At 43.7% G+C, this 26,457-nt stretch overlaps 1 protein-coding gene across 1 annotated transcript in view; it reads right to left on the bottom strand.

Moving 5' to 3' along the window:
* Positions 1–26,457, bottom strand: part of LOC144688852 (uncharacterized) — a 582,637-nt gene that overhangs the window by 414,713 nt on the left and 141,467 nt on the right. The window contains exon 3 of the mRNA XM_078555848.1: positions 129–369. Within this exon, the coding sequence (XP_078411974.1) occupies positions 129–257 (129 nt within the window). The 5' untranslated portion in view covers positions 258–369. The remainder of the gene's footprint in view (positions 1–128; positions 370–26,457) is intronic.

Below are 26,457 nucleotides of genomic sequence, written 5' to 3' on the forward strand. Positions count from 1 at the left end.
GCGATGTTAATAAACGGCTCTCAAAGTTTAGGGAGTCATCTCAACCTCTTCAACTAGCTGTTCTATGCATGTTGTGTGAAATAATAACGTACCCTGTAACACTATTCATTATTGATCACCATACCTACCTTGCCTTTTTCTTGCTGAAGTTCTATCTGAATATCAGTCAGTTTAGCCCGGAGCTCCTCATTGGCAGCTTGCAATGCATCTATTAACGCCTCGGGCTTTTCGCCCTTCCCACGTCCTTTCTTTGACATGTTTGTTCAGCAGTTCTTCTGTACACAGTGAAGGTGGAATCAGTAATTCCTAACTGTCAGAATCTCACAGCCTATGGAATATCCTTTCATTATCAGCTCCATCCTTTGGACCCTGGAGTGAACACATTCAGAACAAAATGGAAGGAAAAGTCAAGCTTGTAATCCATTACAAAATGTCATCATATATAGTACATCACATCACCTCAGCCCAAGTGTATTGATGCAGCATCATGGGTTCAACTATCTTCAGCCGCTGATGATCTTTCCTCCATCATAAGATCAGAAATAGGGCCGTTAACTGATATTGGCACATGTTAAGCACCATTCACAATTCTTCAGACACTAAAACAGCAATAATAAAGCAGCAGCCAGACTTGAACTGATCAGTGGCATGTAACATTTGTGACACAAAAGTACTAGCCAATGACCATCGCCAATGAGAGAAAGACTAACCACTTCCCCTTGACAATCAATAATATTATCATCACTGAGTCCCCATCATTAATATCCTGGGGAGGGGTCACCATTGACCAGTAATTCAACTAGGCCAGCCACATAATTGTGCGCTACTGCCAGAGCAGGTCAAAGGCTGACTGTGACCAATGGCTCACCTCCTCATGTCCCAAAGACCCTTCCTCACCTACAACACCCAAGTCCACCCGCACTGGGTCTGTAAATTCACTGACTTGTCAAATTCGTCACCTCCTCTCATTCAAATAATTACAGTGAACTTGCACCTGTTATAGGTGCAGATCCTGTAACTCTTGATGGGGACATAAGATGTCACTATAGTGATGAAAACCTGACCTAACAGGTCCCTCCTTCCTTTTTCCTCTGTCCTGAAATACTTCCCCTTATATCCTTCAGACTGAAAAAACATGCTGTCACATCAGTGTTTCAAAGTAAAGGGCCCTCGTGTGAAATTTTTGTTCTTTTGCTTTTCACATTCAGTTGATGCTAAGTGAGATGTGCACATGAACATTTCCTTTCCACAGTCGGTGCAGTTGGACAAAAATTGGACTTTGACGGATGGGATTAAAAGGTACCACCATTAAAATATTCCACTGACACTATATTGAATGATACTACGACAAAGAATGTAGCAGTGCAATTAATGGCCCCCTTCAGCCAGACAAAAAAAATGCCTAAAGAACACAGAAACAGACAAATTTCTCAAAAGAAGCAAAATCCAACTTTTGAAATATAATGATCAAATGCCAAGCCACACAGACCAAACCTACGACCACTACCATCTAGAAGGACAAGGGCAGCAGATAGACGGGGACACCGCTACCTGGAAGTTCCCCGCCAAGCCACTCACCATCCTGGCTTGGAAATATATCACCGTTTCCCTGGCTATCCTTGGGTCAAAGTCCTGGAACTCCCTTCCTAACGGCACAGCGGGTGTACCTACACCACATGGACGACAGTGGTTCAAGAAGGCAGCTCACCACCACCTTCTCAAGGGCAATTAGGGATGGGCAATAAATGCTGGCCCAGCCAGTGACACCCACATCCCATGAATGAATAAAAAAAAGAGTAGGCCTCATTTTGCTTGATAAAACCAGCCATTTGCTTTTGTAATACCAGTTATATCATATACACATCTACAATGTGCCACTTGTTGATTTGTGTCATCGGCCGATTTGGAACCGTATCATCCGGCTTTTCAAAATGCTTCCATAATACCAAGATAAATTGTCCCCTAATGCTGTTGTATGATGACTGATCTCGAGTGGAGCACCCTTCGTTTAACTCTGGAGCTTTCTCTGCTAAACTGTGCAATGCCGATACAATTTCAAAAGGTGAAGCTCAGTCAACTTGTGCACCCGGAGTTTCTGCAGGGAATTCTCCCCATCTGCCACAAGTGTTTCAGCACAAAGCCAGGAGGAACACAGTCTAATATTTAATCTTCTTATCTCTAAACCGCTTTCCAATTTCCTTTATGCCACTCACTCCAAAGTGTTTTACCACCATGTCACTGGAATAATTTATGGTTCAAAACAAGACACTGGCCGGGATTTTCCAGCCGTGTCGTGGGGGCACCTGCCGCAGGAGATTAGGCGGCCCAGCCAAATGTCCATTGGCTCTCGGCAGGACCGGACGATCCTGGTGGTGGGTGGTGCTAAGAAACCCCGCCCATTGTTTCAGTGGGTTGTTTTTAAAGAAAGTTCCTTTGAAGTTACTTTCAATTTCCAACTGTAGAGGAAGGTCGGCGGAAAACGATGACACAAATGACTGCAAACATCAGTTCACCTCATTGTGCACCATTTCTCCAGGGTTTAGGCCAAACTTTTACCCGCTTTATGGGAGGGGGTTGGGGGGAGCCTGTGAGGAAATTCTGCCTCAAATTGTCTCCCCTGGACAGTAACGGGTCTTCCTGGAGGAAAAGATCTTACACTATCAGCATTCAAATTCCAAGTCAGCTACTTAAAAATTCACAAATTGTGTATTTTAAGTTCATTTTACAAAATCTTTGCGAGGCCAAAGTGTAACTTAAAGTATGGCATCTCCTTGTCCTGCTGTACTTTCAATCTAACTTCTTATTTTCACGTGTTAAGACTTAATTAAGTACAGTATTTTTCAGGGCTAGGGTTTGTTGGTCAGCTCTGCCTAAGCTAGCATTCTTTCAGCAAAAGAAACCCCTGCTTGTGTCTGCTTTTTGGGAAACTACAAAATGTCGGGTGTAATATTGTTCTCAGTAGCAAGATTGCAGCTTCTGTTGTGCTTGTAGGGACTAAGATGCTAACAAACTGACTGAGGCAAAGCCAGGGATTAAAACAAGAACGTTAGGTGCCAAAAAATTTGCATTTAACGCATTTAACAGTCCTCAAACATCTGGGACTAAACCTGTATCACAGAAGTGCTGGCATTAAGTGCCAAAAGGCCATTAATGATCTCGCTAAGGCACATGATGGTTTTAAACCAGTAAATGAAAAATGCTGACTTGAAGCACCATTTTACTCTCAGCATAGATAAAATATACTTATATGCAAAGTACCAGAAAAGTATGCCCAAATAGATGGTGTTGCCATAGGTTACCCTCCAGGCCCAGCTCTCACTCACATTTTCATCAGTTTCCACAAGAAAGCGTTTGCAATGGAATGAACCCTAACCTCCTACACCGTGCATATTTCCAAGATGTAGATGATTCGTTTGCGGTCTTTGTACCTGTAGCCACGTGTAAGGATTTCCTTACACACCTTAATATGCTCCTTCCCACGCTCAAATTCATTTTTTAGGTGGATCACTCTAAGGTGCTCCCCTTGCTTGCTCCACACGCTATAAGATCGGCCCTATCAACAATCTTGTAACTAGGGCCCTACCCATTGGCGCACCTTGCAAGTTGGATGCAGAAACAGAGCACATCAAAGCTATTCTGCAGGACAATGGCTATCGTAATCAGATCGTTGTTTGCTGTGTATTGCACAAACCTACAAATGAGTCAAAGGCTGCCATTTTTGGACCTGAAAAATGCCTGGTATATTTCAAATTAGCCCAGAAAGGTAAAGTATCTCAAAAACTTGAGCAACAGATAAGGAAGGCATTTCTTGCTACTACTATGCAGTGGGTAGGCAAGTGGTACTTTCGACTAACAGGACACTGCCGTCAGTTCAAAAAGACATTCTGCCCACCACATAATTGAGCAACATTGTGTCTGAATTTAACCGGTGCGATTGTAGGTATGTAGGCCATACAGCTCAGCGATTGTCTGACCGAATCAAACAGCGTATTCCTTCAGTTGTTCGTAATGGACAGAGCACAGGCTGTACTCAACTAGCCCACGCTTGCAAAGTCCAAAACAAAACGTCTACTGTTTTAACTGTAATCCCACAATTGGGCAGCACCTGCTGAACAATCCTGTGTGCGCTAATAGGTACACTAACAACCAATTTAAGATAATCAGTCAAGCTCGTAACGCGGCTCGTTCACACTTGCTAGAAGTGAGATATATTTATACGCAGAGACCCGTTCTGACAAGCTGTGAGTGGAGAATTTCATAGGCATATTGATCACCCAAGTGTGGTGAACATCCAGAAATCAGGTGGATTACAGCTCATAGCTATGAAGGAACCAGCCAAAATTTCGTCTATTTAAATTAATGGGGAAAAAAATTAGGTAGGTTGCTTAACAAGTGAGCACTCAATTTGCTTGATTTTTCGTGCATTCATAGTTCACAGAACACAGAGCCCAGGAATTGCTACTGAACAGACGCTATGTGCGTCAGTAGTTAATGCTATCGACTGTAAATTATTTTAACAAACAGTTCACATCTTGCCCTTCACTAAGTCATTGCTTTGAGGGAGATGGCAGATGTTCAACCATTAGCTGCATTTCATTTTCATATTTTTGTCTTTTTTTCTGGCTGTCAGTCACAGAAATACAACTTCAAGAGTTCAGTAGTTAAGCTTTTCAAGGTTTTTATAAGCCTGAAAAGGTCATATTTGAAGGGCTATGGGAGAGAGGGCAGGAGAGTGGGATTAATTGGATAGCCATGATAGCCATGACTCAGTTAGTAACACTCTTAGAAAGTTGTGGGTTCAAGTCCCACACCAAAGACTAGGGCTTAAAATCTAGGTTGACACTTCAGTGCAGTACTAAGAGAGTGCTACACTGTCAGAGCTGTAGGCCTGAATCTTATGGAGGTGACAGGGGTCTCAGCCACCAACTGAAGAGCTAGCAAAATCCCCACACCACCTCTTTTAGGGAAAGCCCGCCACATATTGTTCCACTCAGGCACTTGACAGGTTAGGATCAAGGACCCTAGGAACAGAAGTCCCGTCACAACCAAACAGAGGCTGGAAGCTCTACTGAATAGCAGTGCCACTGGGAAGGCACTGGCTACTGCCAGTACGACACCCACCCGAGGCTTAGGATTATTGCTGGATCCCAAGTTGCAGGTGAGTGATGGCAGGAGGTGGGTCGTCGGGGAAGGCAGTCAGCAGCAAGAGCAGGGTATGGCTCTCAGCAAGCCCTCCCCCTTCCCGATGTTGGGTTCACTCAGTCAGGCCTTTGAATGAAGACCCCACACCCCAGCACACCACCAGGAGACTGCAAGCAACCTCAACGATATAAAAACAGAGAGTCAGAGCTTTGGGTACAAGTAGCAATGCTATTTTGCTATCCTCTAGACTTCAGCTCCATTCTAGCTTAAAGTTAAATAGACAGTTTAAAGTATAATAATTTATACAACCAGACATTACTGTCACCACCCTGTAAGACAGTCCACCCACAGTCAGCACAGAGGCCCTTGCCTTGCCCACAGATGTGAACATCTTGCACCTTCTTAGCATGTCTCTTGACTTGGGCCCCTCTTTCCCCATAGCAACCAAGTAACAGATGCTTGTTGTCAGGCAGAATTCAGAGCAAGTCATACGATCACTTCATTCCTCCATTTTACCTTAAATTAAAGGGACAGTCCCAACACCTAACAATCTTATAAACTTTATATTTGTAACATGGGCCTGGATTTTTCCTATGGCGGGTGGGAGCGGGCAGGGGCGGGCGCAGATCCGATCGCCGCCTGTGATCAGCTGCACGATGCCATTTCACGTGGGCAGGCCAATTAAGGCTCGCCCAGCGTAATACGCGGCCGGTAGTGCTCAGCGCTACCTGTGCAGGCGGGGGGAGGAGGGAGAGTCAGGGCTGCCTCAGGGAGATTGAATAGGTATGAAAATAACGAAAGAATCAAATTAAAAATTTATTCAAACACGTCCCCTCATGTGACTATTTCACATGAGTTGGGACATGTTTGTAAAGGTGGGAAAACTTAGTTATTTTATAAAAGCTTCAGGAAACCTTACCCTGCCCATGGATGAGGTTTCCTGAAAAATGCGAAGGCCGCTTGGGCTTTTCGCCTGCCCGCCAACCTTAAGGTTGGATGAGCAGCGTTCTTAAGGGCTTTAATTAATTTCTTAACGGCCTAAATAGGTCCTTAACATTTTGGCGGGCGCGCAGCCAACTCCAGCCCGTGCCTGCCGAACAAAATATCACGATGGCGCGCGATGATGTCAGGACGCACGCCTGACGTCATCACGCGTCATTTTGCACGTCGGCTTGTCGGGCCCACCCCCGCACACCGACCGGAAGCTTCTGCCCATAGAGTAGAGCCATGTTAGTATAGGCTATATTATCTTCTTTCAGTTTTCTCTCAATTGTCTGTCCTTATAATCCTCCAACTTCTACGTTAGTAAGGGTTTCCTCACCATCTTTGCATCAGAGATCCACGCCGTTACCATCTCTTTGCCTCCAGGTGCCCCTGAACAATCGCTGTACTTCTGAAAGTATGTTCTGCTGACATTACTAACCAGCCTACATCCCTGCTAAGCGTTGCCCCTACCTTTCTGTCTCTGACCACAGCTCACTGTTGTTTCACATCCCGCTTATACTGCTGTCCCAAAATTCTTGGCACCAATTTGCTGTACTAACATCGGAGGGGGTGTTGAGATAAGCCCAGACTCCATATCACTCGCAAAACAAAGGAGGAGCAACAACAGCAGCAATGCAAAGGACAGAATCGGAAGTGGGTAAGAAGAAGCAAGTGAAGGCAACTGGAAACATTGGGCAGAAATGAATTAATGTAAAAAATATTGTCAGCTTACCCCTTGAGAGAAATTAATGATTTCTGAGGTACAGAATTCGCATTATTGTTTCAGAAAATGTTGCAGCCTGTGATAGAGATTATCAAATGCCAATATTTAGGTTATGAACTTTCCCACTCTGAGTTGTTTATGATCTTCCAAGGCTGTCTATGCACTGGAATTTTTTTTTTTTTAGAATGCAGTGATCCCTGGTTACAGAACAGAATTGTGAACCAACTCGGAATGGGATCAACAAATTTAGGGGGAGGTTGCCCATTTAATAACTTTAAAACTAGAATTTCAGACAATGAGCACATGGTGATCTTTTAGCTTCTTTTCATCCATGTTATGTTTTTCTCCCCCCAGTGTGATTTATCACCTTTTCCACTCTCCGTCAATTCAGTTACAAAATGCGTTATCTTTATTGTGATTTATGTGTGCAGCAATGAGAATGGAAGCCCTCGAATGAGTGGAAGCAAGACCCAGCTGGCAGATTACAGGACTGCAGATTGGAGATTGGAGAACTGCACAAGTTCTTGTTTAGCAAAAGCAGCAAAGCCTGGCGAGGAAGCAAGATCAAACTGATTAATAGGTTAGGAGGAAGGCAGCAGCTGACTGGAACATTGTAGAGGATCACAAAATGTATGAACTAAATGGCAAAAAATAAAACGGGTCGATTTTCATTTTATTGGTAATTGGCATTTATAGTAAATCAAACATATTGTGTGATATCACTTCTGTGGTCAGGGAATTGAAGATTTCTCATATTTTCATGCATATGGCAATGCTGTTGAATTTGTGCTTATTTCCTTCTATAGCATTTGAGCACCCACCATCAAAGCTTCAAATCCTGCTCTTCCACACCCCATCCTTCTAGCTTCAAGTTAGGTTTACTGGGAACTATAATCCACCCGAATACAATGGAAAACTTGTTCAGCAGTCAATCAGGAAACAAGCACGAACCTTTCCTTCCATACTGGAGATAAGCAAAAATAAAAAACAAACTCTGAAATACTGAGATGTGAAAATCTTAGGGTCTTTCTGGATGGATAAATTAAGATGGCTGGAATGGTCTCTATCATCTGTACATATCTTGTGACTTTACACATAAGTGACAGATTGTTGTTAAGCCTCCTGACTACAAAGTAATCCTTTTTTTAAAAATATTGTTTCAGCCTCGCAGGACTGGCCATGAGGGCAGGGTTACTGTCATCTTTGCAGCCTCTGTTGTACTACAGCCTGCTGCAAGGAACGGAATTGATAAGGGTTTAACTTTGCATCTTGGGTGACCAAAGGCAAAAAGATGTTTTATATACAGTTGGTGTCATGAGCCATAAATAAATAAAAACCATGATCCATCTAGTTTACCCTGGACCATCCTGGTCAACGCATGGTACAATGATAGCAGAATTATAAACTAAACGTACAAACAATTTCTATCTACATTAGTCTACAACAGACTCAGACATGGTGCAAGAAAACCCCTTGTAGTGGAAAGCTTTTGGAATTATATCTCCAAGTCCCAAGCATCCAGGCTCCTACACCCTGTTTTATATGGTATAATTTTCTCATCCTCACAAAACAGCACATCCTACCATGAACAAAAGCCGGAGAGGTTTTCACATTCTTGGTAAAAATGTTAACGGTAAAATGATACATGCTTTCCACTGGAACAGGGTTTTTCAGTTCTTTGACGTCAGAAGTGGCTCGGTGATAGCAATCTCATCTCCGTCAGGAGGCTCTGGTTCAAGTTCCACTCCTGAGATTTCAGCATTACGCTGACACTTCATTGTAGGACAGAAGGAAAGCTCCACAATCGAAGAACAGCATGGTAGCCTTCCCTGGCGTTCTGGCCAGCATTTAATCCCCTAAAACAGATGATCCTGGAATAATTTAATTCCTGTTTGTGGGGCCACACTGTGAGCAAATTGACTGTTGCACTTCCTACAATAGTGACATAAAAACTTAGGATCATTGGAACAGGAGTAGACCATTTAGCTCCTTGAGCCTATTCCGTCATTCAGTGAGGTTATAGCTGATCTGTAACCTAACTCCAGATACTCATATTTGCCAACTTTCCCTGAATACTTTACGTTAAAACCAATCAATCTCAGATTTAAAGTTAACAATCAATCTAACATCAACTGCCATTTGCAGAAGAGAGTTCCATACTTCTACCATCCTTTGTGTGTAGAATTGTTTCCTAATTTCACCCCTGAAAGGTCCAATATTTAGACTATGCCCCCTAGCCCGAGACTCCCCAACCGATGGAAATAATTTCTATCTACTGGAAAAACTCAGCAGGTCTAACAGCATCTGCGGGGAGAAAAACAGAGTTAACGTTTCGAGTCCATATGACTCTTCTTCAGAGCTAAAAGCGAATCAAATCCCTGAAGAAGAGTCATACGGACTCGAAACATTAACTCTGTTTTTCTCTCCACAGATGCTGTTAGACCTGCTGAATTTTTCCAGCATTTTCTGTTTTTGTTTCAGATTTCCAGCATCCGCAGTATTTTGCTTTTATCTCTCTATCTACTTCTCTGTTGCCCCCAATATCTTGAAAACGTTGATAAAATCACCCCTTCACCTTCTAAATTCCAATTCCCTAGTTTGTGCAATCTTTCCTTGTAATTGAACTGTTGGGTTCCAGTTCTACACTGGAGTCTAGTTCTACATTACACCCACTTCAAGGCCAATACATCCTTCCCAAGGTGTCATGTCCAGAATTGCTCACTGCACTCTAGGTGTGATCTAACCAGGGTTTGTATAGGTGTAGTATGACTTTGAACCCCTTGTATCCTAATCCTTTAAATATAATGGCCAGCATTCCATGAGTCTTTTTGATCATTTACTGTACCTGTTCATAACATTTTAATGATCTAAGTGGCTGGATCCTCAAAGTCCATTTGGGCCTCCACTCCAAAGGTTGGGAGAGCCCAGCACATCAGTGCAAAAGATAAGGCTGATGCATTTGCAACAATCTTCAGCCAGAAGTGCCGAGCGGATGATCCATCTTGGACTCCTCCAGAGGTCCCCAGCATCACAGATGCCAGTCTTCAGCTAATTCGATTCACCCTACCTGATATCAAGAAACGTTGAAGGCACTGGATACTGCAAAGGTTATGGGCCCTGACAATATTCCAGCAATAGTAATGAAGACTCATGCTCCAGAACTTGCCGCGCCCCTAGCCAAGCTGTTCCAGTACAGCTACAACACTGGCATCTACCCGGCTATGTGGAAAATTGTCCAGGTATGTCCGGTACACAAAAAGCAGAACCAAATCCAACCCGACTAATTACCGACTAATAACATCAGCCTACTCTTGATCATCAGAAAAGTGATGGAAGGGGTCATCAACAGTGCTATCAAGCGGCACTTGCTTAGCAATAACCTGCTCACTGACGCCCAGTTTGAGATCCGCCAGGGCCACTCAGCTCCTGACCTCATTACAGCCTTGGTTCAAACATGGACAAAAAGCTGAACTCCCGTGCTGAGATGAGAGTGACTGCCCTTGACATCAAGGCCGCATTTGACCGAGTGTGGCACAAAGGAACCCTAGTAAAACTGGAGTCAATGGGAATCAGGGGGAAAAGTCTCCATTGGCTGGAGTCATGCTTAGCACAAAGGAAGATGGTTGTGGTTGTTGGAGATAATCATTTCAGTTCCAGGACATCAGTGCAGGAAATACTCAGGATAGCGTCCTAGGCCCAAGAATGTCAACTGTAAGTACTAATGCAAAGTAATTTTTCAACATTTTCCCCATTTCCTTATTTTCATTGACAGCATCACTGTTATCTGTTGTCAAAGACCTCTCATTGCTCCTGACTGTTCCTCTTCTCTTAATATAATTAAACTTCTTTGGTTGTAAAGCACTTTGGAGATGTTCTGATATTAGGAATAAATTAAGTTCTTTCTCTGACGCTGTTGCTTTTGAATACGTTTCAGTTAATTTTTCTCTTACATTTTTGTTAAATTATTCACTGCATCCTGCTGAAGGGTCTTGCTAATGACAATTTAGCAAAGAGTTTTAGTGAAAAAATGCCACTTTAGATGTTAATTCATGGTGATGCAGATTGTTAGGATGTGGGATTATGCCTGTAGTCCCCAACAGGCAAAGCTGTTGGGGAGGGCAAGATTTGTCCCACAGGGTTTGCTGCTGCACACCTCTGAGCTAATTAGCACAAGAAGCATTGATGTAGGTCTAAAGCAGGTAGCCTGCTTGTAAAATGGACGTAGAAGGGCTAGGAGAAAAAATGCTGCCAAAATGAGCGACAGAGATATACAATAATTTACAACCTCCATGTGGAAAAATGTGGAGTTATGCTTATTACAGGTGAATGTCAACCTGGGACTTGTTAATGTGATATATATTAATGTGGTAATACATTAATGTGATCTCTACAGTTTGTATTCCTGGTGTCAATGCTAAATCTAAATAGCCGCATTAGAATTTCAGCCAGTTTCTCTGAAATATTCTGTATCAGAGTATAACCATGGTAAAATACAGGTCACACTGTAATGTGGTTTGGTTGCCACAGGTCATTTTTAGCAGACAGCAATGGATCATTTTCTGGTCTAATGGCTCTGCTTTGCTCAGGATGAGTGCCATTTCCATTATATTATTCCATGCTGCTGTCATGTTTGCATTGTATTGCTCATCTCAACTTGTTGTCTGAATATTAATGCCTCTTACCAGAAAATTAGCACTTCAAAAATGTTAAGGGCAGAAATAAATAAGTGGCTTTTTGAATTTAGTCCTTCTAAGTTTGCAGCATTAATTATATGCTGTCTCTTCTCTAGTACTCACTCAGCTAACTACATATCTTCCCGAATAAAACTGCAGTTTTATCACCAGGTTGATGGTTATATTTCTCCATCGTGAAGTTTCAATCATATCTCAAAACTTAGCCTTGCATTCCCAAAGCAACGACAGGAGTTGAGCTGTCCAAACTGTGTGAGTAATGTGTTGTAAGGCAGAGCCAAGGAGATTAAGTACATACTTGCGTTGTTGAAAGAAGAGAGAAACTCTGAGAGAATATCAATTGAAACCCATGGCTCTGAAATTTACTGGGAAACAAGGAGGGCTTGGTGATCCGGTAATACGTCAAAAAACTGATCCTGCCAATATTAATGACGGGACCTCATTAACATTTCCCCTCTTCAGATTCCCGCCAGGCAGCCAATCAGGTTACAGGCTGGGTAGAAAAACCACTGAAAGGAGGCCAGGGCCAGAGACTATTGGAGCCAATCTTCAGTAACCATGAGGGATTGGGGTTCAAGATCAGAACGTGGTAGGGGTCAGACCTCAGCAGGAGACTGTAGATTAGAGCTGGGTGGAGGAGGGAGGGTGTGGTGGTTGCCTATTGTTGCAGCGAGCAGAGACCATGTTCGGCAGAGGGAGGCAGAAGGCTTTCTTGAGGGATGAGTGGAACACTCACCCACCCATCATATGTTGAGAGGAAGGGGGGTGGGGTTCAATATCGAGGCCTATGTCTCTCAAGACTCCATTTTAATTTTAATTTTAGCAGGGGTATGGTGACAGATCTCACAGGGTCATATTAATGCTCCCACTGAGGCTATGGCCAGGTTTTCCGGCCCCGTCATGGCGGTACCCACCACAGGAGATTCGGCAGCCCAGCCAACAGTCCATTGACCTTTGGCAGGACCGGACAATCCCAGTGGTGGGCGGGGCTAGAAAATCCCACCCTTTGGGGATGCATTGGAATTCCAGAGCTCCATTCAAGATCGCCTCCCTAGAGGGCTATCAGTCTAGTCATATTCAAAGTGCTTGGTGCATCTGATAATAAAATGTAAAATCACAATACATTTGATCTAACCTGATGTGCTTGTGTTAACAACAATATAGATGGTACTTTATTTTAATTAAAGCCACTGTGCCTCACCAGTTGGAATGGTGTCCATTTTAATTCAACCACAAGACCCATATTTCCTCCAACTTTCAACTGCTCCAGATGGTAAAGCCAGTTTTTGAATTAATCAAACCTTTACATATGATAGAAGATCAAATGCTTAAAAAAAACACACACCATCCATCCAAGACTGCTTAAATAGAAACAGTGCAGAGACATTAGCTGGTTATTGAGGTCTCATGGATATAAATGGTAGAATCCAACAGTTTAGGGACACAGTCAGCCAAAGAAACCCTAAGGGGTGGAAGGTTTAAACAGAGATTAAAATGATCCAATTTTTCTGATGAGCAGTCCCAGCCAAACAATTAAACCATCAAGCAAGATGGAAAATGAGGAGGCTAGACACCAAAAGTGCCTGGGAGAAAATACCTTAGCATGAGGGATGTACATGGAACCACAAGACCAAAGGGTTTTGAGGGCACTCCAATGTGTGGGCTGGGAGTTTCTTTATTTAATGGAATTGAATATAGCAATGGTCGGTGCCTACACTAATATCAACCACTGCTAACGATGCCATGCAAGGGCACACCTAAAAAATGTTCACACTAAAACTTCTATCACTAAATGTTACCACTGTGTTATAGACAGAGAACCACAGCACCATCCACATAGGATGAAAGTTAGAAAAAAAAAGCGCCCTGAAATTCTCCCAGGGTTCTATGGTATCCCACTGGAATTATGGTGGGAGACCAGCAGAATTTTAGGGCCTAGGCTTCCAAATTTGACTTATTTGTCAATACTCTTACAAGCGAAGCTGGTGATAGTCTTTACATTTTCCCATTTCCCACACACCTAGATATCAATAATCTCTCTTTCTTCATGTAGCTCATGCCATGATATCACTATGGGGCAATGGGGGAGGCAGGCACCAAGAACCATCTCACCCCATACAGGGTTTGTACCCACACTGTTGGCATTATTCTGCACCACACTCTAGCCATCTAAGCTAAGCAACCCTGTTGTCAATGGCACACACATGTATCCACACATCTTTCTAAATGAATAGTGGTAAGACTATACTACAACCTAGCAAGCATCCTATCATTATAGCCGTATTACTGCATAATCATCTGTGACATTCACATATTCCCTTGTTAATCATTAGCCTCAATCTACTGCAATGTTACTGGTTGTGCTTTTACATTACTGAAGTTAATCCAAGTAAATGATAATGTCCTTCAGCAAAATGTTACTACCAGCTCACACAAAGGCCTGAAACAACCTGCCCTAATGGATCCACTAAACTATGTCTGAAAGCAGCCAGCCAGAAAGCACAGTATCCTCCATCCTAAAAGGCTGAGATGACCTATCTTTCCAGCTTCATTTCCCCTCACATTTGTCCAGTGCAATCTGAATGGACACTGAAGGCTGCAATGATCCAACTGCCTGGAAATTAAGACTAAAGTAACACAATGGAGAGAATTTTTCCCCCGCTGGGCCCCCCCGGTTGTGCAGGGGCGGGCGTGGGCAGGCGCAGAGCCGATTGCCGCCCCTGATCGGGTCCGCGCCACCATTTTACATGGGCAGGCCAATTATGGCCCGTCCAGCATGATGCACGCCCAGAAGCGCTGTACGCTCCCTGTGTGGACGAGAGTGGGTTCCCTGAGTCGGGAGTGTAGAAAGAGCGCAGAAATCTCCCTGAGGTGCAAAGGTGCCTCACGGAGGTAAGTTTTAAGGTTTAAAAATTTTAATAAAGCAAAAAGAAAATTTAAGACATGTCCCCTCATGTGACAGTGTCACATGAGCTGGGACATGTCAATGAGCTTTAATGAAAAAATGTATTTAATTTAAACACTCTTCATGAAACCTCAAGCCCGCTCCAGCCTGGGCTCTTTGCCTGCCCAACAACCTTAAGGTTGGACAGGCAGCTTTCTCAATAGCGTTAATTAGTTAATTAATGGCCTTAACAGGCCTTTGACAGTTCGGCAGGCATGCAGCTGAGTCGGCTGCGCACCCGCCGAACTGAAAATCTAAATGACGCGTGGTGACGTCGGGACACATGCCGATGTCACCCCGTGTCATTTTACGCCTTGGCGAGCGGGCCCCACCCCTGCTCGCCGAGCCAAAAATTCTCCCCAATGAGTGGAATTTTACAGCTTCGCTGTGGCGGGTCGGGGCGCTGCAATACTTTATTGAAAGCCTTTGAAAATCCAAATATATTACGTCTACTACACTATCCTTATCTACCCTTTCTACTACTTCTTCAAAGAACTCAATACAATTAGTCAAGCATGACCTTCCCTTTTGAAATCCATACTGTTACAAATACCTAGTTCACAGACGAATAATATTTTAGAGGTAGTTTTCAGTTCTGCGAAGATTAAAGTTTAACTGTAGAAAATGGGATAAATGCAACTAAAGCAGCTTGAAGACTATTACACTTAAAAGGTTGGGGCCATGTTGACTTAAAGGTTAACAGCTAGAAAGGTAGGATCATAAAATAGCAGGTGGATTTACTTAGATAGAGAATTGGAGATGACGTGTCTACGCTGCTTGCAAAGTAATGCAGCCCAGTTTTGTTTTGGGAGTTAGAGCTACAATTAATTTAAAAGCATTTAGTGAGCCCTGGAAGATGACTTCACCATGAAGATGGGTGGAGCTTCAGAAAGTTCTAGGGTTTCAATGTATCCATGTGTTCACTGGGGGAGTGAGTGTTCTGCAGCAGAGGAAAAGGCCATGCTGAAAAGGTGTTGCTGTTTGCAGGCTCCAGGCAGCAGAAGTGTTGCTGTTAGCTGGCTCTGTGTAGTTGGGACTCAGGAGAAGTCCCAGGAGCCATTTGATAGCTCTGTGCAGTCAGGGCACAGGAGAAGTCCTGGGGAGCACAGAGAAGATGGCAGAAGGTCACTGGCTTCACACTGGAAAGGATTAGGGCTCAGAAGAAGCCCTGGGAGCCATTAATAGCTTTGTGTAGCTGGGGAGATTGGAGCTTGTTGAAATCCAGGGACAGTGTCAGCCCCGTGAAGCTAGCCAACTACTAAAGGGATGAAATTGCACCAGAGGCTGGAGTGCAGACTCGGAAGTCCAGGGGAATGGAGTCTCGGGAGACGAGGTTGAAACCTTGGGAGATGTGCAGTCAATGAAGCAGTCCGAGTTGGAGTGGCTTTGAGGGAATTCAGAGTCTTGATCTTCAAGAGTGAAAAGTTTGGAGTTCCTCATGAGGGAGACAGAGTTTCAATGAGATTGGTTGACTCATAGTGCTTACTGACAACTGGGTGGGTGGTGAGAAATACATGGAACCTGTCTTGGTTGCATTTGCTATTTAATGAGTGTTCGACCACAGTTTGCCTGTTAATTCACATTTACCTTATGTTAATTCTTAATGTTAAAGTATAAGATAGACATTGGAAATTGTTTATCTTTCTGACCTAATAAAGTAAAGTTTACTCTTGTTTGTTCAAAACCTGTGGAATGTTTTGGCTTTATTCTCTTAGCAAGTGTCTCAAACTTTGTCTACTTTAAATAAACCGTCATTGGATCTTACCAAAAACTTGGGAGTCTGGTCCAGGATCATAACAATGCTCTTTATTAGATTTGCAGTTTCCAGATGCTTTTCCATTACATCTTTGAATGAGTATTTCATCGTCTTTCCTACCATTGTCGTTAAACTTATTTGTGTTCCAAGTGGTCATTTTTTAATATAGAAGTCATACTAGCAAATAAAATTCTGCACACAGTTTCACCCCTGTATTACCTTATGCCAGTTGAGGCTGCAGTAGTTATTTTTTTTATTCATACATGGGGTGGGATGCAGGCATCATTGACTAGGCTAGCATTTGTGGCCCATCCCTAATTGTCCTTGAGAAGGTAGTGGTGAGCCGCTTTCTTGAACTATTGCAGGCATTCAAGAGTCTGCTGTGGGTCTAGAGTCACATGTAGGCTAGGTCAGGTCAGGATGGCAGATTTCCTTTCCTAAAGGACATTAGTGAACCAGATGGTTTTGACAATGGTTTTATAGTCACCATTAGACTTTTACTTCCAGATTTTTATTGAATGCTGCCATGGTGGGGTTTGAACCCTGGTCCCCAGAACATTAGCCTGGGCCTCTGGATTACTAGCCCAGTGACGATACCACTAAGCCACCACCACTACCACCCACTATTGAATAATATAGACAAATACTTCTGTTGGTATTTACTGGCTCATCTCATAAAGAATAATAATAGCAAAACAAGGCAGAAAGAAGCTATTTTCTTCACCAGCAGTTTGCTTTCTGGCAATTCAGTTAACTTGTTCTTGCTTTCACATATATATGTCCCACAGTTTGCTTAACAGGGAACTTACTGAAGGGATCACCTATGCATTGAAAAAGACAAATAAGTAGAACATGCACTGAGCCAATTGGCAACAAATCAAAACCTAGACAGAGGTCCTTTTAAGTTTCGAACAGTTTCACTTCTTTACTCCCAACTCGAACTCTTACAAATTCTTGTAGGAAATGGCTATGTCCCAGCATGTTGAGCCATCTCATTGTGACTTCGCTGGTTAACAAGAAGTTGTTTAAAAATGAGTCTTAAAGTTTCCTTTCTTAGCATTCAAATAATGGATTAGACAATGAGCCACAGATTCAACAAGGTTCACATTTTCATGTTAGTTCCTATTCCATTTCAGCGTTAACGTATTGTTGAACAAAGTCTTCTCTGACTGAAGGAACATCTACATCAGTATTGTTATGTGCAGTGTTATAAATACACTGTAGAGGGAACCTCACCATCAACTGCCCCTTTCAAAAGTCAAACCATCAAAAAAAATTAGGGTCACTCATTTACATTCTACTTTCACAGCTTTTGTCTTTGTTTACGTGGAACAAACTTAATTTAAGAAATGAAAATTGAAGGTATCATTAAGAGAACTGGCTTAGCAGAGCTGTTGCACCAGATAAATTAACCAATGTGGTTGAAAGTTTACTCTGTGGATCACTTTGGGTTAATGGCTGTGTCTCTACTGCTGCTAATTCAACAGTTGTGTATGTGCTCGATGCAGTATTAAAAAGAATAGGCAGCCTAAATATTCCTAATCAATTAGAACGATGAAGGTTACTCTCAGATCTATTTTTAACTTGATCCTTGTCACTGATTTGTGGTACCACATTTTGTCAGACCTGAACAGTTCTTAGCAACACATCACGCCACTAGCAAATACTGGATGGTATCTGCTAGCACTCTGCTTCTACAAAGCAAATCAGTGTTGACAGTGTTTCACTTCAACTGCAGCATTTATTTGTGCTCCTTAGAGCAGTTACGTCTATTGTGCAAAAACTACAGAATAAACTTCCAAAATAAATGGATGCAGACTGTAATTTTGACTTGTAGATCAAAACGTGTTTCCACCTGTACCTAGAAGCCTAAGAAGGATCTAATAAATTATAAAAAGTGTCACCCTCTTAAAGCTACAGATTTTATTCCTGTGTGTCTGGATATGTTGCAAAGCGACAGGCAGGTCTGGATCTGAAGAGAGTCTAACTTACACCAAATTTAGGCATTCAATTAGTTAACATAAACTAATCCAATTCAGGTCACCTTGGATAGAGAATTTTGTATGTTAATTAACTGATTTTGGTCATTGTAAATATTTGGCATGGTATTGGGAGCCATGAGCTATTCTCCAATTTTAATACCATTTTCATAAGAACACTATGTGAATCTTTTCTCCAACCTATTTTATGTTAGAACAAACCTAGCAGAAGCTAGAATTTTGTTAAATAAACGATGACCTCCAGAAGCCACTAAAGTCTGTTTCTGTGAATAGGTCCTTGTGCCACTTGGTTAAAGCCACAGAATTTTACAGCAGAGATCCATTTTGGCAAAGCTTGGTGTATGGACGCCAACTGCTACTTTGACCTCAGCCTCCTGTCAATAATCAGGCCAAACGGTAACTCACTAAAGCCATTAAGTCTCACAGGGTCAAGAGTGCCCTGCTTTGCGGAGACAAAGTAGTACTAGTCCGATATTTGCAATTGATACAAGGGCCAATCTTCATTTTCTTCCTGGAACAGGTACGAAGTTGGGCAAAGCACAAATAAAATCTGTTGGTGCCACTGACAGGCAATGCATCACCTGGTCAAACACACTGATGAAATAAGGTGTGCAAGGCGCCATCGAATTGCAGCTTTTTTTCAGTTTTATATATCAATGCCAAAGATGAGAATGGAATGTAAGCATCAAGACAACAGCCTGGCAAGTGAAAATACTGGGGTCAACATGCAGGAATAACAAATTGCAACCTTCAAGATGACATTGGGATGAACAATTTTCATCCCCCTCCTGCTCGGGTGACAATTAGGTGGTCTTACCAGAGACAAGCCACACTCTTTGGTTTAATATATTTTACTGCCTTGGAACACAATGTATTCCACTAAGCAACAACCGGAAATGGCGATATTTTTTACCGTTGTTCTGCTGGCAGGGGTTATCAGGATGGACTGTGACAAACATCAGGCTCCTGCCACATCTTAAACAGGCTCTGAGCACAGATAGAAGGGTTTTCCTAAATAAATAAATGCATAGTTGAAGCTGAATAATTGTTTTCCCTTTGTTCTGCTTAAACTGACCACTGGTGCTGATTTCTCTGTCAATCCAGAATATCTTCTCTTCTTTTGGTCTGTTAGTCTCTTGTTAAAAATCCGTTCTTACTTTTGCATTGATATTGTTTAGAAATGAACGTTTTTTTGTTTAAATCACATGTGAAGTGATAAGGGGAAAACACAGCAAGGCACTGCAGCCCTATTTCCTTCATACAGTTAGTAGACTGGAGGACACCGAATCTGCATTATATTCCGAAACAACATCATAGCCGGAATGTTCCGGTCCCGCCACCTGAGGTCAACGGACCTTTGGCTGCTGCGTCAAATTTTCCGTCCCCGCCCACGATGATTCCCGTCACGGGCGGGTCCAGAAAAATCCCGCCCCACACCTCAGCCAAGGTGATGCTTGCATAACATAGCAATTTCATAAGGCACACTTTCGCATGTATTTGTGCGTGTTTTTTGATTGGTTTTCTCCCAATCTCTGCTGAGTAAGGTGGGGTGGGAGGGGTACAACGGGCACTGGAACCAGGGGCAGACTGTAATCAAGAGTTTTCCCCAAATGCCACCTGCCCCCATGGTTGGCATTGCACCATCAGCACCCCTCCCCCCCCCAAACCCACAATTTTTCCCCAAGAATGTGTATTTTCATGGGAGCCAGTGCCCTGGCCTGGCATTGCCAGTAGCTTGTCCAACTGGCAGTTCTTTATGATTGACCCTATGTAGCACTGATAAGTTACTTTACCTTGGGATTGATACAAAGCCAATTCATGCTCAAATGCACTTTTGGTAAGGATCAGGGGATGGAGATCACTAGGAGCCTTGGCTGATTCTTCCCCTATCTAGCCTAGGAATGCTGAAATTAAATGTAACCACAGGCCAGAGACTGAACATCGGACCTTGTGTGGATGCAAGTTCCAGTCCGACCCTGCAGATTGTGCTTACCCAGTGCAAAATGAAATGTGACAATGGCTTTATTTGTTCTTTCTTTCTGGGTTCAAGTCCCACTCCTTGAGCTTGAGCACAAAGGTCAAGGCTGACTCTCCAATGCAGTACTAATGGAGTACTGCAGTGTTGGAGGTGCAGTATTTCAGTTTAGATCAGGCTTGTCCAATCTTTTAGCGTGGGGGGTGTGGTGGGGGGGCATATTTCAATTTTTTTCTCACTCAAGGGGCCGATGAGGAAATTTCAGGAAGATGAGGCTGGCACAACATTAAACATGAATTTCAAAAAAAGCTGAGGTATGAAAAGAAACAATTGGGAACAAAAATAAACAATGTCAAAGTAATACATTGATCATTTAAAAAATGAGTAATAAATGAAGATGACCTTTAGAGTGAGAGGGGGTGAGAGTGTGTGTGTATGTCCAACTCACTTCCAGTTTCAGGGTGTTCACTCACTCACCCTCACCTACTGTGCGAGTGGGTGTGTGTTGGTGAGTGGGGGGTGAGGATGAATGAGAACCCTGAGACTGGGAGTGAGTCAGACTCATGCGTGCGTATACACACACACACAAACACGCACGCATGCACACACATACACGCACACACATACACACACACACGCGCACACACATACACACACACACACACACATACACACACACATACACACACGCACACACATACACACACGCACACACATACACACGCACACACACATACACACACACACATACACACGCACACACACATACACACACGCACACACATACACATGCACACACATACACATACACACACGCACGCACACACATACACGCACACACATACACACGCATGCATGCACACACACACACATCCTTCTCTCCCTCTCTCACACACACGCTCTCCTCTCTCTCACAGGCACATTCCCCCTCTCTCTCACACACACACACTCCCCCTCTCTCTCACACACACACTCCCCTTCTCCCTCTCACACACACACTCCCCCTCTCTCTCACACACACACTCCCTCTCTCTCTCACACACACACACACACACACACTCCCCCTCGCTCTCTCACACTCACTCACTCAGGTGGCCCTGTTCTGCCACCCCCCCCTCCCCCCGCCCCCATGTTCCTCTAGCCTCTGGTGGGCCCCGCTCCTGCTCTTTCTTCCAGTCCTGCTCCCGCTCCTGGAACCCCTCCCACTTCCAGCCTGGATACTAAAAACTGATGGCTGATATACCTTCCCACTGTATCCTGCATGAGGCATCACAGCCTCAATTTGGGACAGCTGCCCTTTGGGACAGCTCCTTGATGTGGTGGGAAGGCTTGTGTGCTCCTATGATCCTGAAAGCTAGTCTGGAAGACCCACCCAAGCTAGATGAGGCAGAAAGTAGAGCCCCAACTAAACACAGTCCACCGGGCTTCCTGGTAAGGGGCTTTGAGCCTGGCTAATGACCAATCCATGTAAATATGCCCTTTGTTCTGGAAAGAATCCAGAGACGAGTCTGTTACAGGCTGCAAGTAAAATCATAACCATGGAGAATCACAGGATTATGTTGAATGTAAAACAGGATGACGCTCCAATTGGAGGGACATATTTTGCTCTGGGCAGACAGCAGTACAAAAAATGGGTTGCCTCATATGTCACTAAGGGCAGGATTGTACCGTCCCGTGGGTGGGCGTGCACCCGACCCAATCGGGTGTAAAATCGCGCACGATGACATCGGGCAAGCGTCCCGGCGTTATTGCGCACTCGTGCGATATTTCGATTGGTGGGCGTGCGCGAGAGTCGGCAGCGTGTCCGCCGACAATTAAGAGGCCTATTAAGGCCCTTCATCAAATAACTGAAAGCGATTTTTCGCTGCCCGTCCAACCTTAAGGTTGGCGGGGGGCAGGTGAAGAACCCAGGCGGCCTACGCATTTTTCATGAAACCTCATCCACCGGTGGGATGAGGTTTCGTGAACTATTTTAAAATCTAATAAAAATTTATACATTTATTCTTTGACGTGTCCCAGCTCATGTGATAGTGTCACATGATGGGACATGTTTTAAAAGTTTAAAAATCCTTTACTTAAAAGTTTCAGACTTAAGACTCTGTGCCTCAGGGAGATCTCTGCGCTCTTTTGCGCGCATGCGCAAATCCCCCACACCCGCCTGTACAGGGAGCACTCAGCGCTTCTGGGCGCGTGTCACGATGGGTGGGCCCACGTACAATGGCGGCGCAGCCCCGATAGGGGGCGCTGATCAGGTTCACGCCCGCCCCCTCGCCCCGCCCCTGCACAACCCCCCCTAATGGGGGGAAATTTCTGGCCAAGGAGATTTTAGGACACGTGACCAAAAGCTTGATCAAAGAGGTGAGTTTTAAGGAGGGTCTTTAAGGAGGAAAGCAAGGTAGAGAGGCGGAGAGAGGCAGAGAGGTTTGGGGAGGGAATTTGAGAGCTTCAGGCCTGGGCAACTGAAGGCCCGGCCGCTAATAGTGGAGCAACAAAAATCGGGTATGCTCAAGATGCCAAAATTAGGAGTGCGCAGATTTCTCCGAGCGCTGGGGGAGATTGCAGAGACAGAGAGGAGCAAGGCGTGGAGGGATTTGAAAAGAAGAACAAGAATTTTATAGTCAAGGTGTTGCTTGACTGAAAGTTAATGTTTGTCAGCAATTGGAGGGGTGATAGGGAAATGAGCCTTAGCGTGAGTAAAGACATGGGCGTCGGAGTTTCAATGACCTCAGAGTTATGGAGATTAGAATGAGTGAGGGTAGAATGTTAAAATGAGTTAACGGTTGACTGCTGCTCACGTACTCAGAGCACGTCCATGAGGGCACTTCTTGACGGTCAATACTTCAGCCTATTTACTGTGTGATTAGTCCTTGGGTTTACATTCATTTTCTGGCCTGAGAAACGTGACAGTCGACTCCACTGAAAATAAAACTAATAAATAACAGTTACTGATTCTTAATGGGCCATGCTGTTTGAGGTGTGCTCAAAGGTTTCTGCAAAAACCAGCGCATGGAATAGAAAGGACATTGCAGCGTTAATGATGCTTTACAGACACTGATTTATTTGAATAAAAAGCAGTCATAAGTTTCAGCTCCTGTTCATGGAAATTTTACAGGAAAGAAAGAGAGAACTTGCATATATATATAGTAACCTTTTTCACCTCAGAGCATCTCACTCTAGCATTTCACAGCCAATTAAGTGCTTTTGAAGTATGATCGCTGTTGTAGCCTGGAAATATTTTTTTCGCCCCCCCCACCATCCCACCCCTGCATAAACGCTAAGGCAGTGCTGTCCATCTCCTTGTGCAGATTGCAGCAAGTTGCAGAAAGCAGCTGGTGGCATAGCTCAGTGACAGCTCCCTTGATGAAGCAAAGATACCTGAGACACTGGGTTGAATTTTGCCACACAGGTAAAGGTGAGTTCTGAAGCAAGCACGCCTGCAATTTTGCATAAGAGGTTAACGTGCCAATTGCCCGACGTATTGCTGCCTCCGCGCGATTATTCCAGGCGTGGTTCCTGAGGGATGATAGACACTCACAGGGAGATGCAAAGTCTTAGTGAGCTATGATCTTAGCCCAAGAATGGTTTCTCAACAAACGTGACTTGTTACCTATAGGTATAACCAAGACACTGGTTAGTTGTGGTTATACATCTTCTTGTTCCAATGCCATAAGACCCACGCAAAACACAGTAAGACCACTGGAATTTGACCAAGCTGGTGGTAAATGGCCTGAAGTTGTTTCATTTCACAAGACATAAATAATTTCATCAAGTTTGTCTCCTTTGCTTTCAGAAGACAGGGAAATCCTCATGAATCGGATTCGGATAAAGGATCTCTGTTCATTTCCCTAGAGCTTGCAGAATTCAGATAGGGATCAATTATTACCCTTGTACAAAAGGAGAGATATTTCAATTGTATTTTGGAAGAATGCTCACAAACTGCCTTGTTATGAGAATTGATTTTGAAATCTTTTGTTCTTAAATTTTTCAAACATGAGAACAATGCTTCAAACAACATGAATTACAAATGCCCACCACCCGCTGGGTCAATAAGCTTTTCCTCATGTCCCCTCTAATCCTCCTACCAATCACCTTAAATCTGTGTCCCCTGGTAATTGACCTCTTTGCAAGGGGAAACAGGCCACCCCTGTTGACTCTATCTAGGTGCCTCATAATCTTGTATACCTCAATCAGGTCACCCTTCAGCTTCCTCAGTTTCAAGGAATAATTTTTATGGTTATCTATTTGCCCTTAAATCCTGCACTTGACTCAGCTTTGTATCCAGCTGTCTCTCTCTCTCTCTCTTTCTCACATTCTCTCTATGGTACCATGCCCTAACAGGGTACTGGCAGCCATGGACCTCCATGTCCAATTTTCGTTGGTGGTACCTTCAATCTAATTTGCAAGGCTCTTTAGAAAAATCGTTCTTTGTCTTCTCGATCTCTTTTACCATCGACCTTTCCCATCAGCATCAGACTTTCTAAATCATGATTTCTTATTAATGCCCAAGAAATTCCAACTGTTTCTTCCTGATCTTGGTCAGCAGAGTTCTTTGGTCTCAGATTTTACTTGCAACTCTTCATTGGTAGTGTGACTCGTCCAAGGTATCTTCATTATTCACCTCAAAAAACACAACTCTGCAGCCACCTATAAAGATGTAGTTTGTGTCCAGGAATTTTACAGAATCAACAAAGGCCAGTATACATATTCAGTCTGCAGAATTGCGTATGGAAAAAAAATAGAAGTTATATAATGATGAATGCAAACCTCGACTAATCTATCCACCATACCAGAAACGAAGGGAGTAATTCTGTGATTTTACACTTGTAGTAGAGAACCAGGCTTGCAAAGAATGCTGGTCACAGAATTGGGGCTATATTTTTTTTAAAATTCTTTTGTGGTGAGCTGCCTTCTCACACTGCTGCAGTCCCTGTGGTGTAGTTACACAGTGCTGTTAGGGAGGGAGTTCCAGGATTTTGAACCAGTGACAGTGAAGGAACGGCGATATATTTCCAAGTCAGGATAGTGAGTGACTTGGAGGGGAATTGGGATTATAATGCTGTTGTTTATTCTCAGAGCCACAATCCCTGCTAGCATATCACTGCTGAATTGCAGGATCTCCCTGACATCTAAGTTTCGCACTGATACACTACATTGCCACCTCCATGCTGTACCAATCGTAATGAGAACTCTACATCCCGCCACTGTGCATCAAAGGGGGCATTAAACCAATGTCCCATCTGCCTCCTTAAATGGATGTTAGCAGTTCAAAGACATAATTCAAAGAGCTGGGAGTTCTGCTATGTTTCAACCACAATCATCAAACACAGATTAAATGGTCACTGATTTTCTTTGCTATTTGTGAGATTCTGATGTGCATTAATTGGGCCGATGTTTGTCTACACACCAACTGTGCAAATGAAAGGAACTCTTTACTGTGAAATACTTTGGGATGTGAAAGGCACATCATAAGTGCAAGCTCTGCTGTAGCAAAAGTGCTGGAAACCTGGTGCAGGTTTTACAGTCAGCCCTTGCTTACTGTACAAGCCACTTATTGGAATAAAGTTAGTGATGATTAAATCCATGCTGTCTGGTTTTCCCTGGATATACATTATCAACGAGAACGGAATGAAGCACTGAATGAAAATCAGCACAATGTGCATCTAAATCCCTGTGGATCAAAGGCATGGAGACGGAAATCCTATTGGATCACTCCATCAGCAGAAGTATGGTTGAGCGGGCTCAGGTCTAAGGCAGGAGCTCGAGAACCTGTCCCAAATTACTGCCTCTGAATAAGTTGCATACTGGAGCATGTAGCCTGAACCTGTAAAGAAGCAACAGATACGCTCAACCCAACAAAGGAAAGTAGACCCAGTGAGGGCCCAATGAAAGATGAAGTTTATGAAACTAACAGCTCCTCAAAAAGTTATCAGGGCAATTTTGGCAGGTTATTGAATTCCTCCAAAACGCCGTTAGCTTCACTAGTTCCAGGAGCTTTCCTAGGGTTCTCAGCAGGTGAGAGTTCCCTAGGCTAGTGAAGGACAGGGGGGTGGGGTTCCTGAGGTAGTCTGAAATAAAAGGGGTTGCGGTTGGGATGGGAGAACTGTTCACCCTCCCAACCAGAAAATCACTTTGGAATGCAAATATAGCAGAATCCATGGTTCCTCAGCCTGCTCAGTGGCCCACTCTGTGCCTGTGCTTAGGACCCAACTAGAATTTCAGACCTTGCACCTTCAGGACATCA

This window comes from Cetorhinus maximus, chromosome 1 (assembly GCF_964194155.1).
Source record: "Cetorhinus maximus chromosome 1, sCetMax3.hap1.1, whole genome shotgun sequence".
In the NCBI taxonomy this organism is placed as follows: Eukaryota; Metazoa; Chordata; class Chondrichthyes; order Lamniformes; family Cetorhinidae; genus Cetorhinus; species Cetorhinus maximus.